This window comes from Electrophorus electricus, chromosome 5 (genome assembly GCF_041902795.1).
Source record: "Electrophorus electricus isolate QZ-2024a chromosome 5, ASM4190279v1, whole genome shotgun sequence".
Taxonomy (NCBI): Eukaryota; Metazoa; Chordata; class Actinopteri; order Gymnotiformes; family Gymnotidae; genus Electrophorus; species Electrophorus electricus.
In genome coordinates, this window is record NC_137501.1 from 4016510 (window position 1) to 4031091 (window position 14582).

Sequence of the window (14582 nt, forward strand, 5' to 3'; positions counted from 1 at the left end):
GATCAGAAAAAACACGTCATAAGCCCTGACATTTACACCGTTGCACACAACGAAAATTTTCACTACATCGATCTCCTTCCTCCACACTTTGATAACCCTCCATAGAAGCATTTTACAAGAATTTCACACACTGTACAAAAAACACGCTCTAGTAATGTAAACTAAACAAATGACAAACTGCTTAGCAAGACCTGGGAGAAACGAAAACCGCATCTGACAGAGGAATTGATTTGCTATTAGGTGGTAGCACAGAGAGAACACAGCGTGTGCTTTCGATTGTTTTAGTCATTTCAGCTCGTCATGTTTGTCATGTACCACTGCATCACTCCATCTGCAGAGCCCCAGGCCTGCATGGGCGGTAAACCGTAGCCGCCTGACTCTGCGGAGCGTCATTTTGTTCGGTGCTCGTCTCCGCTGCTGTAGTTGGCTGCGCTGGCTCTTTAGGTCGGAGACGTGCACCCGCTGCTACTCAGCGACGCAATGCACGCATGATGGTGACCGCGGCTAGCACATTCTTTCTAGAGAACATCTCGAATGGTTTCCATCATGTCGGTTAAGGCCAGCCTTCAGAGCAGTCTAGCAACACGGAATGTAGCTGCACAACTGATCTGAGCACAGCTGGTGGAGTTCAAGCCAGCCATACGACCGTCGACTTTGGTGACTCAGATGAGCATCTTTGGGAGAGACGTCAGCTGGACATTGCTGGCAGTAGATGATTTGGGAAATGCTCATATTCAGAATCATCCACATTATCCCACTTTTACCACGCCGCTTTCATTTTTGGAAACATCAGCCATCCTGAATTGCCTCAATAAAAATGTTTATTAAAAGAGGGTTTCATAAAGCGTTCTTGAAATGTATTTACGCTCAATCACAAAACTCGACCACCACCGTCAAATCCCACAATTCCTTGCTGTGGGAAATTCAACAAAACATCTTCAACAAAAGACATTTCTCAAACCAAGTGAACTGCTGGCTCCAGCTTTCTAGCTGTGCTTACAAAGCAGCTCCTGCTGGCTGAAACAATCCTGCAGAAAAGCAAACTTAAATCAAGCAGACATGTCTTGCCCTGCTGACATGCTTGGGATGTTTTGGGGATATTTTTTCCCTCGCTTGGTTCAACGTAGTTACTGGCAACAACAGCGAGTCTAAAATGTTTATTTTAAAAGATGAGTATCAGTTAGTGAAGACTGTCAACATTTACCGGAATGATGACTAAACAGAAGAACATGTTGAACTGGTTAGCCAGTTCCTTTATGTTTGATTCCCCATGCTTGGTTCACCCAGGCTAACTGACGTTCAATGCGATCTGACATTTAGCATGAAGAATCAGCTAGCGTACCGTTGGCTAGCCTATTACGTCACAACGGTCACATGGATGCCATTTGGGGGGGGGGGGGGGGGGGAATCGTTTGGTTGAAATTTCGTGTTCATTGGAGGATCTACTGCAGCGTCAGAGCCAAGCAAAGCCGACCCCGCCCCCGCAGCGCTTCTCTTCTGGCAACAGACAAACGGTAAACGAAACAAAAAAACAGCAGCCATCTTCACAACTGCTGGTTGTCTACTGACAGATTCGGGGACTGACATGGCCCGACACACGTACTGGCAGATTCAGGAACCTTTATATTCTTTACATACTTATTCTTTATTTTCTTATTTTTTAAAAAAAAAGTAAAATCATACATCCTTCTTAGAAATAATCATCAAATCTTGTTACTATAAGAACGAAATCTTCTGATGAAACGTTTCTTCCACACCACACACCTAGCCTGGAAGCAGAGCTCTGCATACCAGGAATATTTGAAAGCAAACCACACACAGACAGCCCTTCCTGCCAGTACAGCAGTGGACCAATGACATCAGCTCCGCTTTGAGGTGAAAGATTTCTACAGGCAGTGCAATTACCAGCTGCAATCAATGGGGTAGTGTTGGATCACAGAACGCTACCCAGAATTACAAACGAGAGTTCATTTTACTGTTATTTACTGTTTGTACAATGGTTCTCTTTGTGTCTGGTTAGTTTTTCTATTTAAAAAAAACAAACAAACTCAAATCTCACTGTCAAAATCTAACAAAACAGAGACAACACAACGAAATTAAAAGTAGCCTGTGTGAAATTAAGATCAAGACTCAGAGCAAAGGAAAAAATTCAAGACTAAAGATTCAAATTAGGTATAAAGTAACAACCGCAGACTGAACATCCTTATGCAGGCTGCCCTGGACACGACAGCTCGTTTCAGTGCCCTACCACATTCATTTCCGTCTACCATGATACGCCAGTCTCATGTCTGCCAGCCTTGTCTTGGTGTGGAGACAAAAAAAAACAAAAAACAGACACTCCGCCCGCCGCCGCAGGTACGGTGAAGCTGCAGGTGACCCCAGACTCATGTCACGGGCAGTGGAGCGTGTTTGAAATGATGCCGTTCCACATGTGCGTGTGCACCCACGCCAAGCCCGCCATCTGGTGCATTCCTCTGATCCGGGCAGGCGCACCCGGCGTCGGGCGGAGGGCCCTGTCTCCAGCCCGACTCCCCCTCCCCACCAGGCTCCAGGGCAACCGTCGCACTTTCGATCAACCTTCACGCGGGCGGCAGAACCACCGGCTGCCGCTCACGCCACCTGCCAGGCCGTCCTCATAGGGACGTGAATTAGCATAGAGCCACCGGAAGGCAGTCAAGGGCGGTCAGGGTTCAGAGGAACGCTCAGGCACGGTCTGTTTGTTAGCAGGTGTATTTATCAGACGCAGTGTTTTCAGCATTCCGCCACAATGTTAGCTTGTCGCATCGAGCGTGCAAAAAGTACAATCAGACTTTTCACTTTCTGTGAGCCCTACATACATTAGCTTGTGCACTTTAACCATGTTAGATTTGAGCAATAACTGACAAAATCAAGGGCAAAGCCACGAACCAAGCCTTTTTTTGCACAGGGATCTTCGAATCTTCAGCTGCAAAAGCATTCAAATTTAATGCATGAGCATTCCTAAAACCAGCCATAAATAATGAATGCATTATGAGAGCCTGTGTCCTACTCACGCCGCCAAACATGAATACTACGAACAGTGAAGTTCCTGCTTGCTCTGAAATTCTTCCCTCTTCTGAAATGCTGTAGCATCTTCCGAATTGCTGTAGCAAAAACTGTCGACCTTGTGGGGTTTCCTCATGCGACGGTGTCGAGAGAATACAGAGAGTGATGCGATCGAGGAAAAACATCCCACGAAAGGCCCTGCTGTGAATGTAAACAACTTGTCAACGAAAGGGGGTCAGAGGAGAATGGAAAGAATCGCTATGACGAACAGGCGGTGCACAGTCAAGCAAATTGCAGCCAAATACAGAGCCGGTGCACCGACAAACCTTGGCATGGTTCCAACAGTAGATGACCAGTTCAAATCCCATTGCTGTCTAAGGCAAGACTCCAATGAGCAAAAGATTCCAATTATAGGATCACCCAGGAGTGGGAAAACACCAGCTGGTCAGATGAATCCAGATTTCTGTTGCACCATGCTGATGGGAGGGTCAGAATTTGGCACGAGTGGATCGATGAACCCATCCTCAGGTGTCGACAGTTCAGGCTGGTGTTGGTGGAGTAATGGCATGGGGAATGTCTTCTTGGCCCACTACGAGTCCTCTGACAGCTGCGGATGGATGTTTAATCATATAGAGCATCTGTGGGATGAGGTGGAGCTGTTTTGCTGTTTAGAGCATGTCAGTACCTCCATCTAATTTGTGGCAACTGCGAGAAGCTGTCGTGTCCACGTGGACCACGATGTCTGCTGAATGATTTCAACACTTTGTGAAATCTGTGTCACGATGAGCTGCTCCAGTTCTGAAGGCCAAAGGAGGTCCAACACACTTTTAGACGGTTGTCTAATAAAGTGGCCACTCAGTGTGTATTGCTTTTAGCGATGGACAGTTTTGTCCTGCATATGTTAAGCTGCTGTTCTGGTGTTTGTTGTTTATCCTACTGATATCTTCTAGTGCTTATGGGCATAGAAGGCATTGTGAGCTCCACCCAGTGTATATAGCTCAGTATTTTACTCTCTTTCTCTCTCTCCCTTTCTCTCTCTCTCACACACACACACACACACACACACACAAAGTAATGGTAGGTTTAATGATCTGACCGGACATCGGAAGCACAGGCTACTTTATTAATAAGCAATTTAGAGACTATAGTATCAAAGGTCTCACACAGCTTTCCTGTACAGAGCTATTAGGATCCCACCTAATCTGATCATAATCCCACCAGTGTCAAACCTTACAAGTGTGAAACTTACAAGTGTGAAATGCTGAAATTGAGATTTGTCTCAATTATTAGAATTCTACTGTTTGAACAAACCCATATGTGGTATTTTTATCATTGACCAAAAATCCTTGGCTTTTCCATAAAAGCTGTTTCAGATTCAGACCACAAATACATGAAACAGCCTAGACACGCAGCCTTTGCACTCCAAAGGCTTACTGAACACTTCAAAGGATGATACAGAGAGAGGCCCAACCCGAGCTTTTTCACTGTGTGTCCATCCACCCCGCGAAGACGCACTGAGGCAGAGGAAGATGAGTGACCTCTCAAGCTATGGAGTAAATTGGGTTTGATATACGCCCCTGACATTCCCTAAACTAATAAGCAGCCCTGGCCTGTCCTGTAATTACACTGATCCATGTGTCAGCCACGGGCCCCTAAACAGCAGCACAGACTGGAATCTGCTTAGCTCAATCACAAGTGCTCCCCCCCTCCCCCTCCCCCTCCCTCCTGAAATAAGGGCTTCTGCAGATGCTCAGTGCCAGCAATCCATCCAGATGGCCGGCGCCCAGTGTGGTCGGCACCTTATCGCGAGAGCAGGTTTCTTTTAACGCAGCGCACGGGAGTACTCCTCGCGCTTGCAAATACGCGCCTGTGTTCCGATCCGTCTACACACCCCGCCCAAGTCCTCCACCTTCTCTCTAATCCGCAGGGTCTGTAGGTTTTCTTCTAATCAGATGAACAGAAAGACATGAGGTTGCTGGAAAACTGTTACATGGGCTGAGTAAGACTGAGACGAGGCTCTGAGGCGCTGAGGCTCCAGCTGCCTCGCCTCTCCAGCCTTTTCCAAGTCACCAGAACACCAACACGCCGTTGGATGGGAGCTCATTGGCCCGACAGGCCGGGCTCAGCATGTGACGCGCCCCTCGGCCGCCAATGACCCTCCAGGCCTCCTCGCCGCAGATAATGAGCCACAGTCAATAAAACCACTGGCTCGAGGATCACACCACATCACACTATGCGACCTGCAATTTTACACCATGGCTTCCTAAAGCCCAATGCTCCACCCCAACAAAAAGAACGCTTGTCACGCTTTCTGTGCGCAAGTCTAACAAGAAGCAACGCTAACATGATGGAGTCCAGATGCAGGCAGAGAACGAGAATCCCAGCCACAACCCTCGCACCAAATATGGGCCCAGATGCTGCAGCACGGCACGCACTCACCCCCGGCCCCCATCCCCAAGGCCGGGGTGACCAGCCTCTCTGGCGAGGAACTAAACTTGTTATGATGCCATTTCTCCCATGCAATCAGCGCAAACCTATCAGTAACTGGCAGCAACTCCACATTGTAAGCGTGAACAGAAGGAGGGGGTGCAAATCAGGGCTGAGGAATTTTTTCTTGTCCCTACTTTGCCATTTGCAGAGTAACTCTGAAAAAATAGGTTAATACACAGTCAAAACAACAGATTTACACAGAAAACATGGGATTTTGTCAATACAGATTGGTCCTGTATTGCAAATAGTTGGCAGGATGAAGAACTGTCAAACTGTTAAAACACACGGTTCTTCTGGTTATGGATTTTCTGGGCTCTTCAAATGTGAATAATTAGAATATTACTAGCAATTTCAGAATGTCAAACACACAAAAAACATCCATCATATCATTCCTCAGAAGATAGAGTCAGTTTGTCCAAACTCAAACCACTTAGACTCAAGCTGCCAAAAACTGCTTCAAGATCTTGACGAGACTACAAATTCAAATTCAAAATCAAAGACAAACATGCGAAATTGGAGAGTTTTTCTCTGACGGAATGCAAAGCGTTTCTTACGCGCCGACGTCTCCCTCTCAGCCATAACCTCTGTCTGAGACTGAGGCAAGCTAACCAGGAATGCTTTGATCATAAACGACAATCCCGAAGCACTTGAAGACAGCGTCCCCGCCAGTGATAGCAACCGACCGGCTGGAACATGGCAGGCAAGCTTTCCGAGACTGGCTCACCCAGCCTCGCGTGACCCATCTTGTAACAATGTTTACGGTGCATTGTTCCACACGCAGCAGATGGGAGCCATAATTACTTCAATTACACGGCGGATTGTGAAAGCTCTGCTTGCCAGCGATTCAACCTGTTCAGCCTCAGTCAGGGAAGAAATGACTCTGAAGGCAAGTGGCAGGACTGAAGGTGGCCGTTAAAACCCACGTGGAACACAACCTGCAACATGGATACTGTTGGTCTTGGTGGACTTGGGGGGGGGGGTGGGGGGGTGCTGAGGAAAATCACAGGCAGACAACTATTAAATCACTATCACTATCTGTGTTCTTATGGGCTCACAGTTTGATTTATTAAACACTGTACATTATGAGCACGTCAACACGTTTTAGTTTTTAAGGTGATGCCAAGAGCTTTAGAGCCTTGGGAGTATATAAACACACAGAACAATCGTTTATTTTGCAGCTGTGCCTCAGTTTAAATACGTCTGTCCAGTCTCCCTTCCTCCCGTAACAAGAATACAAAGCACCAAAACCCCCACAGGCATTAGAAAATCCAGCAACAAGAAACATGGCGTGTGGAACCCCAAGTAAACGCACACACTGAGCACCATATGCGCATCTTCAGGGCACGTTCAGACAAAGGCTCTCTCGCGCCTAGCGACAGCAGACACGAGCAGGTGTGCTCTCACCGGCACCGACGTCGGCACGCGATGCAACAGTGGAGCAGTGGAGCAGCCTTAGATCACCACCTCCTCATGTGCGACGGGCCTCTTCTCGCCGTGACAGGGAATGGAAGGTGGAAAATTAAAGACGTGCGAGCGGAAGTCTATCACGGGGATTCTCCAGAGCACGGCAAAATATCCCACGCCAAGACCATCCTTTCACGCTGACAGGAATACAAAACTCCCACTCCCCTACCCCCAGAGCATACAGATGACAGAGCACGTAATAACACCTTGCCTATTATTTAACGGGACTTTCTATCATTGTGGCATGTTATTATCTGCGGGGAAGAGAGATGGGCATTGTATCGGCCTACATTCAACAGGGATAATTGAGGATGATGGTGAAATACAGCAGTGGAAACAGATAGCAGATGATGAACAGATTCTAGATCAGTCAAGAGGACAAATCCCCCTCTCAGGGCTACACACTATTACAGGTTGTAGGAGATCCATCTGTGGTAATGGAGGTTATGAGGTTGTATTCTCTGACTCTAGATTTGTAGATCATAGGTGCCTGGCGCATCAATAAAATGAATGTGCTTCTGGCTGGGGGCCTGATGTTATTAGTACGCAGTAATGGCTGAGGGGAAGAATGAACGTAGGGTAGTGGAAAGGTTAAGAGAAACATATTGAAAGATGGTAATCCTCGTTTTGAAACTGGTGGGCTATTACGGCACATAGACGAGCTCGTCTTGTTTTAGGCTCAATGTGATTTGCCTGCGATGAAATGGTCTAGGTAATTCCATAATGCCAAATGTCCCAAGGAATATGCTTCAAGACCAATCTCGTCCCACTTCTCTTTGCCATAGTCAGGTGACGTGAGGGTAGTAGGATATTTACACCAAGCTCAGCCAGCAGTGCATGGTGCAGGGAGGCTGGCAGGCCTGGCTAGGCGGGGCTTCACCTTGCCATCTCACCTCCTCGCATCCCTCCACGACCAGGGCTGCCTCTGAGTGAGCCACAGCAATGGCGGCTTCAGAGGACTCGGAGCTCATCAGCGATCTGTGGACAGATGACATTTAATTAGCTCCTTTAATGGCCAGTAATAAAGACACTGGAGCTGTTTCCTCCGCGACGACCTTCCAGACTGCCTCTCCTGGTCAGGGGAAGAACCAGAAGGCAAAACGCGGGACGTGAACCCAACGGCGACCTGACTGTGAAACAGCAGATTGGGCCGATCTAGGAGTCGCTGTTTTCTTTTCTTTTTTTTGATCCCTCTCCTGACTGCTGTGCCTGTTTCTCCTGACCAGTGAACCTTCAGTGGGAAGTCGGGGCGCGGAGGGCATAACCAAATTAAATTACTTGGGAACAAAGTACCATAATCCCAGTGATTATTGGATCAGAGGCTCTGGTAACAGGCTCTTAGAGGTGGCAAGCTGAGCAGATTAACTGTGCCGCATCACCTTAACCTCTGCCACGCTGATCCTGGAGCTGCTCGGTAGCCCTAATGCTACCCAGGGTGAGCTGGCAAAGCATTGCTCTAGCTAATCTGAGAACAACTTTATATAGGCTTACCCTAAATCAGCAAAGAAGAAAAAGATTTGAGTAGTGTGAACTGATCTCAGATCTGGATCTAGAAGAAGCAGGGCCATGTTTTGGGTGGTGACATCAGATCTCAGATCCGGAAGCCAGAAGGAGCAGTGCTGAGGGGGTCTGTGAAGGCTGAGGGGGTGACACGGGGCAGGTGGGCCTGAGACAATTCAGCACAGCGGCAGCTGGCCGGGGTGTTTTCAACTAGACCAGAAAAAAAGAGATTTCAGTTTTCTGAGACTTTAAATCCAAGATTGTAGTTCTATCTGCTTCAGTTTTAGACTGAGCTCACTCTGTTCACTTCAAATAAGTACCTGAACTCTGTAACTTCTGGAGGAAGGAGGGAAAAAAGATAGAAAACAGGGGAAGAACTCTATTTCCATTCAGGTCCCTGCACCGCCGCAATAAATAAGCGCACCTTAATCTGTGGGTTAGCCGATCAAGGGCCTTCTCCGCATCCCGACTCCGGCAGCGCTGGGAGCTTAATCCCTCGGCCAACGCCATCACCTGTAAAATAGCCCAGACGCTTCCTCATCACTTACCGCTGCTCAGCACAGCTGTCACGCGGCGCCGGGATCAGATCCATGCGGGTTGCCAGTTAAGATGAAAGGCTCGAACACTTCAGCGTGCCGTGGTGACAAGCGGCGGATGCCGTGTACCTGAGCCTTGAGCAGATCGACCCTGCGCTGCTCAGACCTCTCCTCTTTCACCTTCTCCAAGAGCGGAACATACTGCGCATGGGTGCACATACAGAAATGCATTAGGGTTCAATATAGAAAACACAATCTTTATAACCCTCGCAGATACCGAATTGGCAGATTTTCGACAAGGAAGCGGTTAAGTTCCACCATTAGCTCTTCATACTGCTTTTTCATCTTGGCATTCTCCCTCTCAAGTTTCTGCAATAATGTTTACACTCGTGTGGATGTAAACTAACAAGTAGAGACACAACTACTGTCTGCTAAAGATCAGCACACCGTTGGGAGCATCATCAGGAGGCCCTGCATTATGCGTGCTTCGGTGTGTTCCCAGGGGAACGGAGGTGTGGAGGTGTAGCCGTACCTCCTCCATGGCTGAGTTCTGGCACGCGTTCCTAGACAGATTGTTGGGACCAGGACCAGTAGAACATCTCTTCAGGTCGCTGCTGCTCACCCCCCTCTGAAGTCCCACCTAGGAAGAAGCACAGAGAATAAGACCTGCAGGTAAAGATGGCAGACGGATCTGGGAACGGTGGTGCCACGCTTGTTCAGTACCCTCGCCGTCATTACATGGGAGTCTATGGAAATGCTTCAGACAGTAACAGTGTCGGGGTTTTAGTGCAAGCAAACGCAAGGAGAAATGACGCAAAGCTTCCGGTCTGCGAGATGTCTGCCCTACGTTTAGTCTACTCTGAGTAATACCGAAGGCGTGTGGATAAGCACGCATTAGCTTAGCAGACGCACGGGCTGTCAGCTTTGTGCCTTTCAGCGTGAGCTGAGCAGTAACAGGGAAACGTTAGGGTGAAAAACACCACACTTACACTTCACGCTTGATAAAGATTCTACATCCACAGCCTCAAGAAAGCAAGGACCGTTCAAAGCCGGCTGCTACGGCAACAGCTCTGACCTGTCTGTAACTTGAGAGCAAACCTCACATTACCTCTCCATTGGTTTTTAAATATGTCAACACTTGGCTGTTTGTTGTTGAGTTCACATCCTGTACTTTTTTGGCAAGTACTGCAATGCTTCCAATGGCAGAGAGAGAAAGAACAGAGCATGAGACGAAGAGAAAGATAAAAGAGAGAGAGGGAGAGACAGAAAACAAGACAGACAGAAAGAGAGGGGCCTCTGTAGATAGATATTAATGGTAATTTATGGGCAGAACATCCTGTGATGACTTCAGCCCCTTTTGACTTCAACCCCCCCCCCCCACTTTCCAGTGGATTAAAAAGCTCTTAGACCCGTTTACATCTGAACCACACTCGAGACACGGAGGAACACGAAAGAAAAGGAGAGCAAAGTTGAGCCCCACCCATTTTTTTTCTTTCTCTACCCATGCCAAATTCCGGCTGAACAGGAGGAAGAGAAAGGAGGTAAAGGAGTGAGATACAGAGCGCGAGAAACAGAGAGTGCATGCGGACTGTGACGAATGCTTCTCACGCTCACATCTGGCTGTGCCGGCGTGAGGTGTGGGAACAGGCAAGGCGTGCTAATCCGGATGGAGCCACGGTGTCGGGAGGGTTCGCGGGCTGCCAGAGAGGCCTTTCAGGCAGACGGCGAGGAGGGTCACAACCAGGTCCACAACTGGCCACAGCTGCCTATGTCTGCACCTGAGCTCCGGGGAGAGGTCCAGAGGAGCTGGGCGACATCCTTGTGCAGCTACAGCGTTCATCACATTCACACGTGACTGAGATACTGGAGACAGAACCGAAGCTAAAAGCTGAGGCAATTACAGACATTTGTTGCCAAAAGTCTCGATTTTTGCATGACTGTATAGCGGAGATTCACAGTGCCAACGAAGGGGCAGATATGCACCTTCTGTTGGGGGAAGCTCAGGTTTGCAAACACGTGTCTGTCAGGCATGACATAACTGTGGCGCAAGAGAGTTGGGATTCAGTCATATCCGTGGAATCTGACTGGCTAAGTGTGAAAACGGTGGAATTAAATGCCACCTGATCATATTCCAGTGCAAAAAAATAAAACTAAACAAAAAACAGATGAATGACAACACTAGAAACAAATGACACTGTGTGACCCATGTCATGAGTGCAAACCATGCATTCTATCGCGCTAGAACGGGGGATGACCCCAGGAAGCAATAAGACTGAGACCTACACGCAGGAGGTGTCAGACTGCTTTTCTGGCGAATGTCGGCGTCAACTGAGATGCACAGAGCAACCCCCCTCCCCCGACCCAATCAAAGCAGAGGACAGACAAAGCCCAATTAGCATATGACGGAATAGTGCCATCAAGGCAAACACACACAGACTAAATCCAGGAGTCTGCTAAGCAAGAACAAGACAAAGAAAGAGGAATAAAATGCAGACAAATGTAGCAAAACCTCTCTGGGCCCATAGTCTGCATATTAAGTATCAAATATGGTCAGAGATCATGCCATCTCTACCCACATAACTGTTTTCGTTAACGTATGCAGTGCAAAAGACTGATCCAAGATCAGTCTTTTTACAATGACAATGTACAGCCTGACCCTAGACGATTCTAGACTTTAAAACCAGAACATCAGAAGACGCTCACCAAGCGCCTGGCCGCCGGTTTGGTGAGTTGACATCACAGTTTGGCTGCTACTGGAAATCTGCCTGGCAGGAAATGAAAGGCGGCGCCTTCTGATCCCAGACCAGGAAGATCTGGGAAGCACGGGCTGTCCTCCTAGCTTTTTAAACGGCCATTCCCAATGACCGGCTTATCAGGCCACGCCAGCTGGTCCGGAGTTCTGCAGCTCTGAGCCCCTCGGCCCGTGCAGCTGGAGAAGAAAGCATAGGAAGATAGAGCCAACACCATGGTGTACAGGAGATGTTGGGTGGGCTTTGAGTTGTAATCACACACAGGATGTGCACTGGGCAATCAGCAAAAGATTCGGAACATGGCTCGATGACCTAATATTTCCGAGATGGACTGTTTGCGTCACGTCGGGCGCTGCGCAAGAACAATCGCCGATTTGTGTGCAAATAGGGCCGTGTTCTCAAGGAGCACACTTTTCACACCCAGATACAGAGCGAAGGAGATGAGAGCGAGAGAGAAAGTGAGAGGAAAAGGGAGGGAGAAACAGAGATGCGATCGATAAATGGATACATTAGACGATGCCCTGGGACGCACCGAGCATGCGTATGGGGACAGGACTCATCAGAGCAACTCTCCCTCCCCCTGCGTCTCTCGATGTCCTACGTGCAGTAGAGAGCTAAACAATCACTAAAGCCTAACGCACATCAAGCGATGCCATCTTTAGACACGGCATGGTGAGCTTGAAAGGGCAATCAGCCTTCGCATTCAGCCTGACCCCAGCGAACATTAAACGCTGCACTCAGCTTAACCCTCGTGCACAAAGCAGAGGGGCTTGGGGCCAGAGGGAGAGGGACCGAGTGAACCCTCCCCCCAGCAGTGAGAATACTGATCGGCGTGCCACGTCCAGCGTGCTTAATTAGCAGGCGGTTTCTGGTTACCCAGGCCAGGTCGTGACCTTCCCAGGCGGACTGCTGAGCCGGGTGGAGGTTGAAGCCTCGGCGTGCGGCCTTCGGTTCGGGAATGGGACCGCCTGTCATGCCTGAGAAACCAATGGATTCAGGTGACCAGACACTAAACGTATACTCGTACAGCCCAGCTGAAGGCAGCGGCAGTTCAGTGTCTTATTCTGCGACCTTTTTGTTTGTTTGTATCCACTTCGAGCTATCTAACTAATATGGAGGGCATGTGATGGGGATGTGTTCGGGAACAGAGTGGACTGGAAGGCCGCCTCGGCAGTTTGGACTGCCAGATGAGAGAGAGGTTTCTGGGCTGCTGCTTCAAAAGCCCATGATTTGGTGGAGGATAAGTGAGGAAAAATGGCGAGCAATTTTCTTTGTGCTCCATCTCAGTTATATGGCTCTTTAAAAAAAAACTGTTGTTATGAGTAACAGAGATAACCAACAACCACTAGAAGGAAATGGCAATTTGTCCACTATTTTTCCAATTTTGTTTTCAACTGCAGAAAAGGAGAAATCTACTTTCTAACACCTACAGCTCTTGGTCATCTATGACCACAGAGCAACATGAAGTAAAATGTGATGCCTTTTCTCCCTGCTTGTTAAGCCCCAACACCCCTGAAGACTTGGCTTGCATGTCTCAGTTACTCTCACTAACAGCACCACCTTGCAGTTGAATTATACATGGCTACAATCTTACAATACTCTAGACAATGCATTTAACAAGGCTGGGAAATCACATGATGACAATAGGGTTCCTGCTTTCCTGGAATGGCTCAGCAGCACCACCTAGTGGTAGTTGTTTTGAACTGCACCGCTTTGGATCTTTCTCCTTGCAGTCTGCGGTGATTCTTGCCAATGCTAGTGGACAGGTGGGTTGCTAGGCAAGTACCTCTGCAGACAGGTGCAACCCTGAACTAATTATTGCAGTAAGCTCTCCTAGCTTGCTCATGCCATGTGGATGCTATCGTAGAATGTGCAGAGTTGCTTGTACTCAGTCATGCTGAGAAACTGAGTCTGGATCTTCTCTGAGATGTGAATTTGTGAGTGCTAGGTCTCACCATTCAGCCAAAAATAGGGTTTCCACATCTTCACACTCACCCAAACATACACAACTTAACCTGCCGTCAGTCCTTGTGGATACGTGTTTCTTGGACCAGCTAACAGGCTTTGAGAGCAGATACTTAATAAAACATCTTAAACATATTTAACCCGTAGTGTGTCTAAAGGGTCACAGACCCACGTCTGCCTCAGTGGAAGCAGTCCTGCAACCTGCTTTCCCATACACAGAAGAACAAGTTCTCAAGAGCAACCAGATCATGTGTGATGCACCTATCCTTTTACCATTTTTGTGAGCAAGGGGAGAATCAATAAATTTTCACATAACAAATATACTAAAAACGTTTTTGTTTGGTGCAAAAATAAGTGAAAATCAAAAGGGAGTCCCCTTTGATGGGATAAAAACGGTTTCTCTTTACAATAAATTATGCCAAAACTCTGTACAAACAGTAGTTAGTATAAGTTACAGAGGACAGTTGGGAATATAGTTTATTCGACATTTACCACGTACGCTGGTGGGCTCCAAGATGTAGAAACAATACAAACTTATAAGACAGAACGTCAAGTAGCTAATAAACGCGAAAACAATCGTTTCTTCTCAGAAATGATTGAAACAGCTTATTTTTCTTTGGTATTAAACAATAACTAGGTGTTTGATACAATTTTAACTAGCTATCTACTTACTGTAGAGCTCTGTCTGTTGTTCCTGCTGCATCGCGTTGCTAACGAAAACTGCCGACTACTCGTGCGCTGTTATTTCAAAATAAAAGACACGGTAGTTATTCATGCCAACGTATGTGCTACGACAAAGCATTTTTTCCAGAAGATAAAACAAATGAAAGCATATTGTTAACCTTATATACAT

At 47.7% G+C, this 14582-nt stretch overlaps 1 protein-coding gene across 6 annotated transcripts in view; it reads right to left on the reverse strand.

The window, feature by feature from the left end:
- Positions 1-14572, reverse strand: part of LOC113575000 (uncharacterized) — a 35432-nt gene extending 20860 nt beyond the window's left edge. For 3 of the 6 annotated variants that reach the window (XM_081715073.1, XM_081715075.1, XM_081715074.1), the window contains exons 1-2: positions 9027-9088; positions 3033-7956 (exon numbers count right to left, since the gene is read on the reverse strand). In XM_081715073.1, the coding sequence (XP_081571199.1) occupies positions 3033-3209 (177 nt within the window). In that variant the 5' untranslated portion in view covers positions 3210-7956; positions 9027-9088. Of the gene's footprint in view, positions 1-3032; positions 7957-8469; positions 8689-9026; positions 9216-9546; positions 9655-11717; positions 11939-14401 lie in introns of those variants that run through there. The other 3 variants (XM_081715070.1, XM_081715071.1, XM_081715072.1) reach the window with 3 other exon arrangements.
- Between the last annotated feature and the right edge of the window lie 10 nt (positions 14573-14582).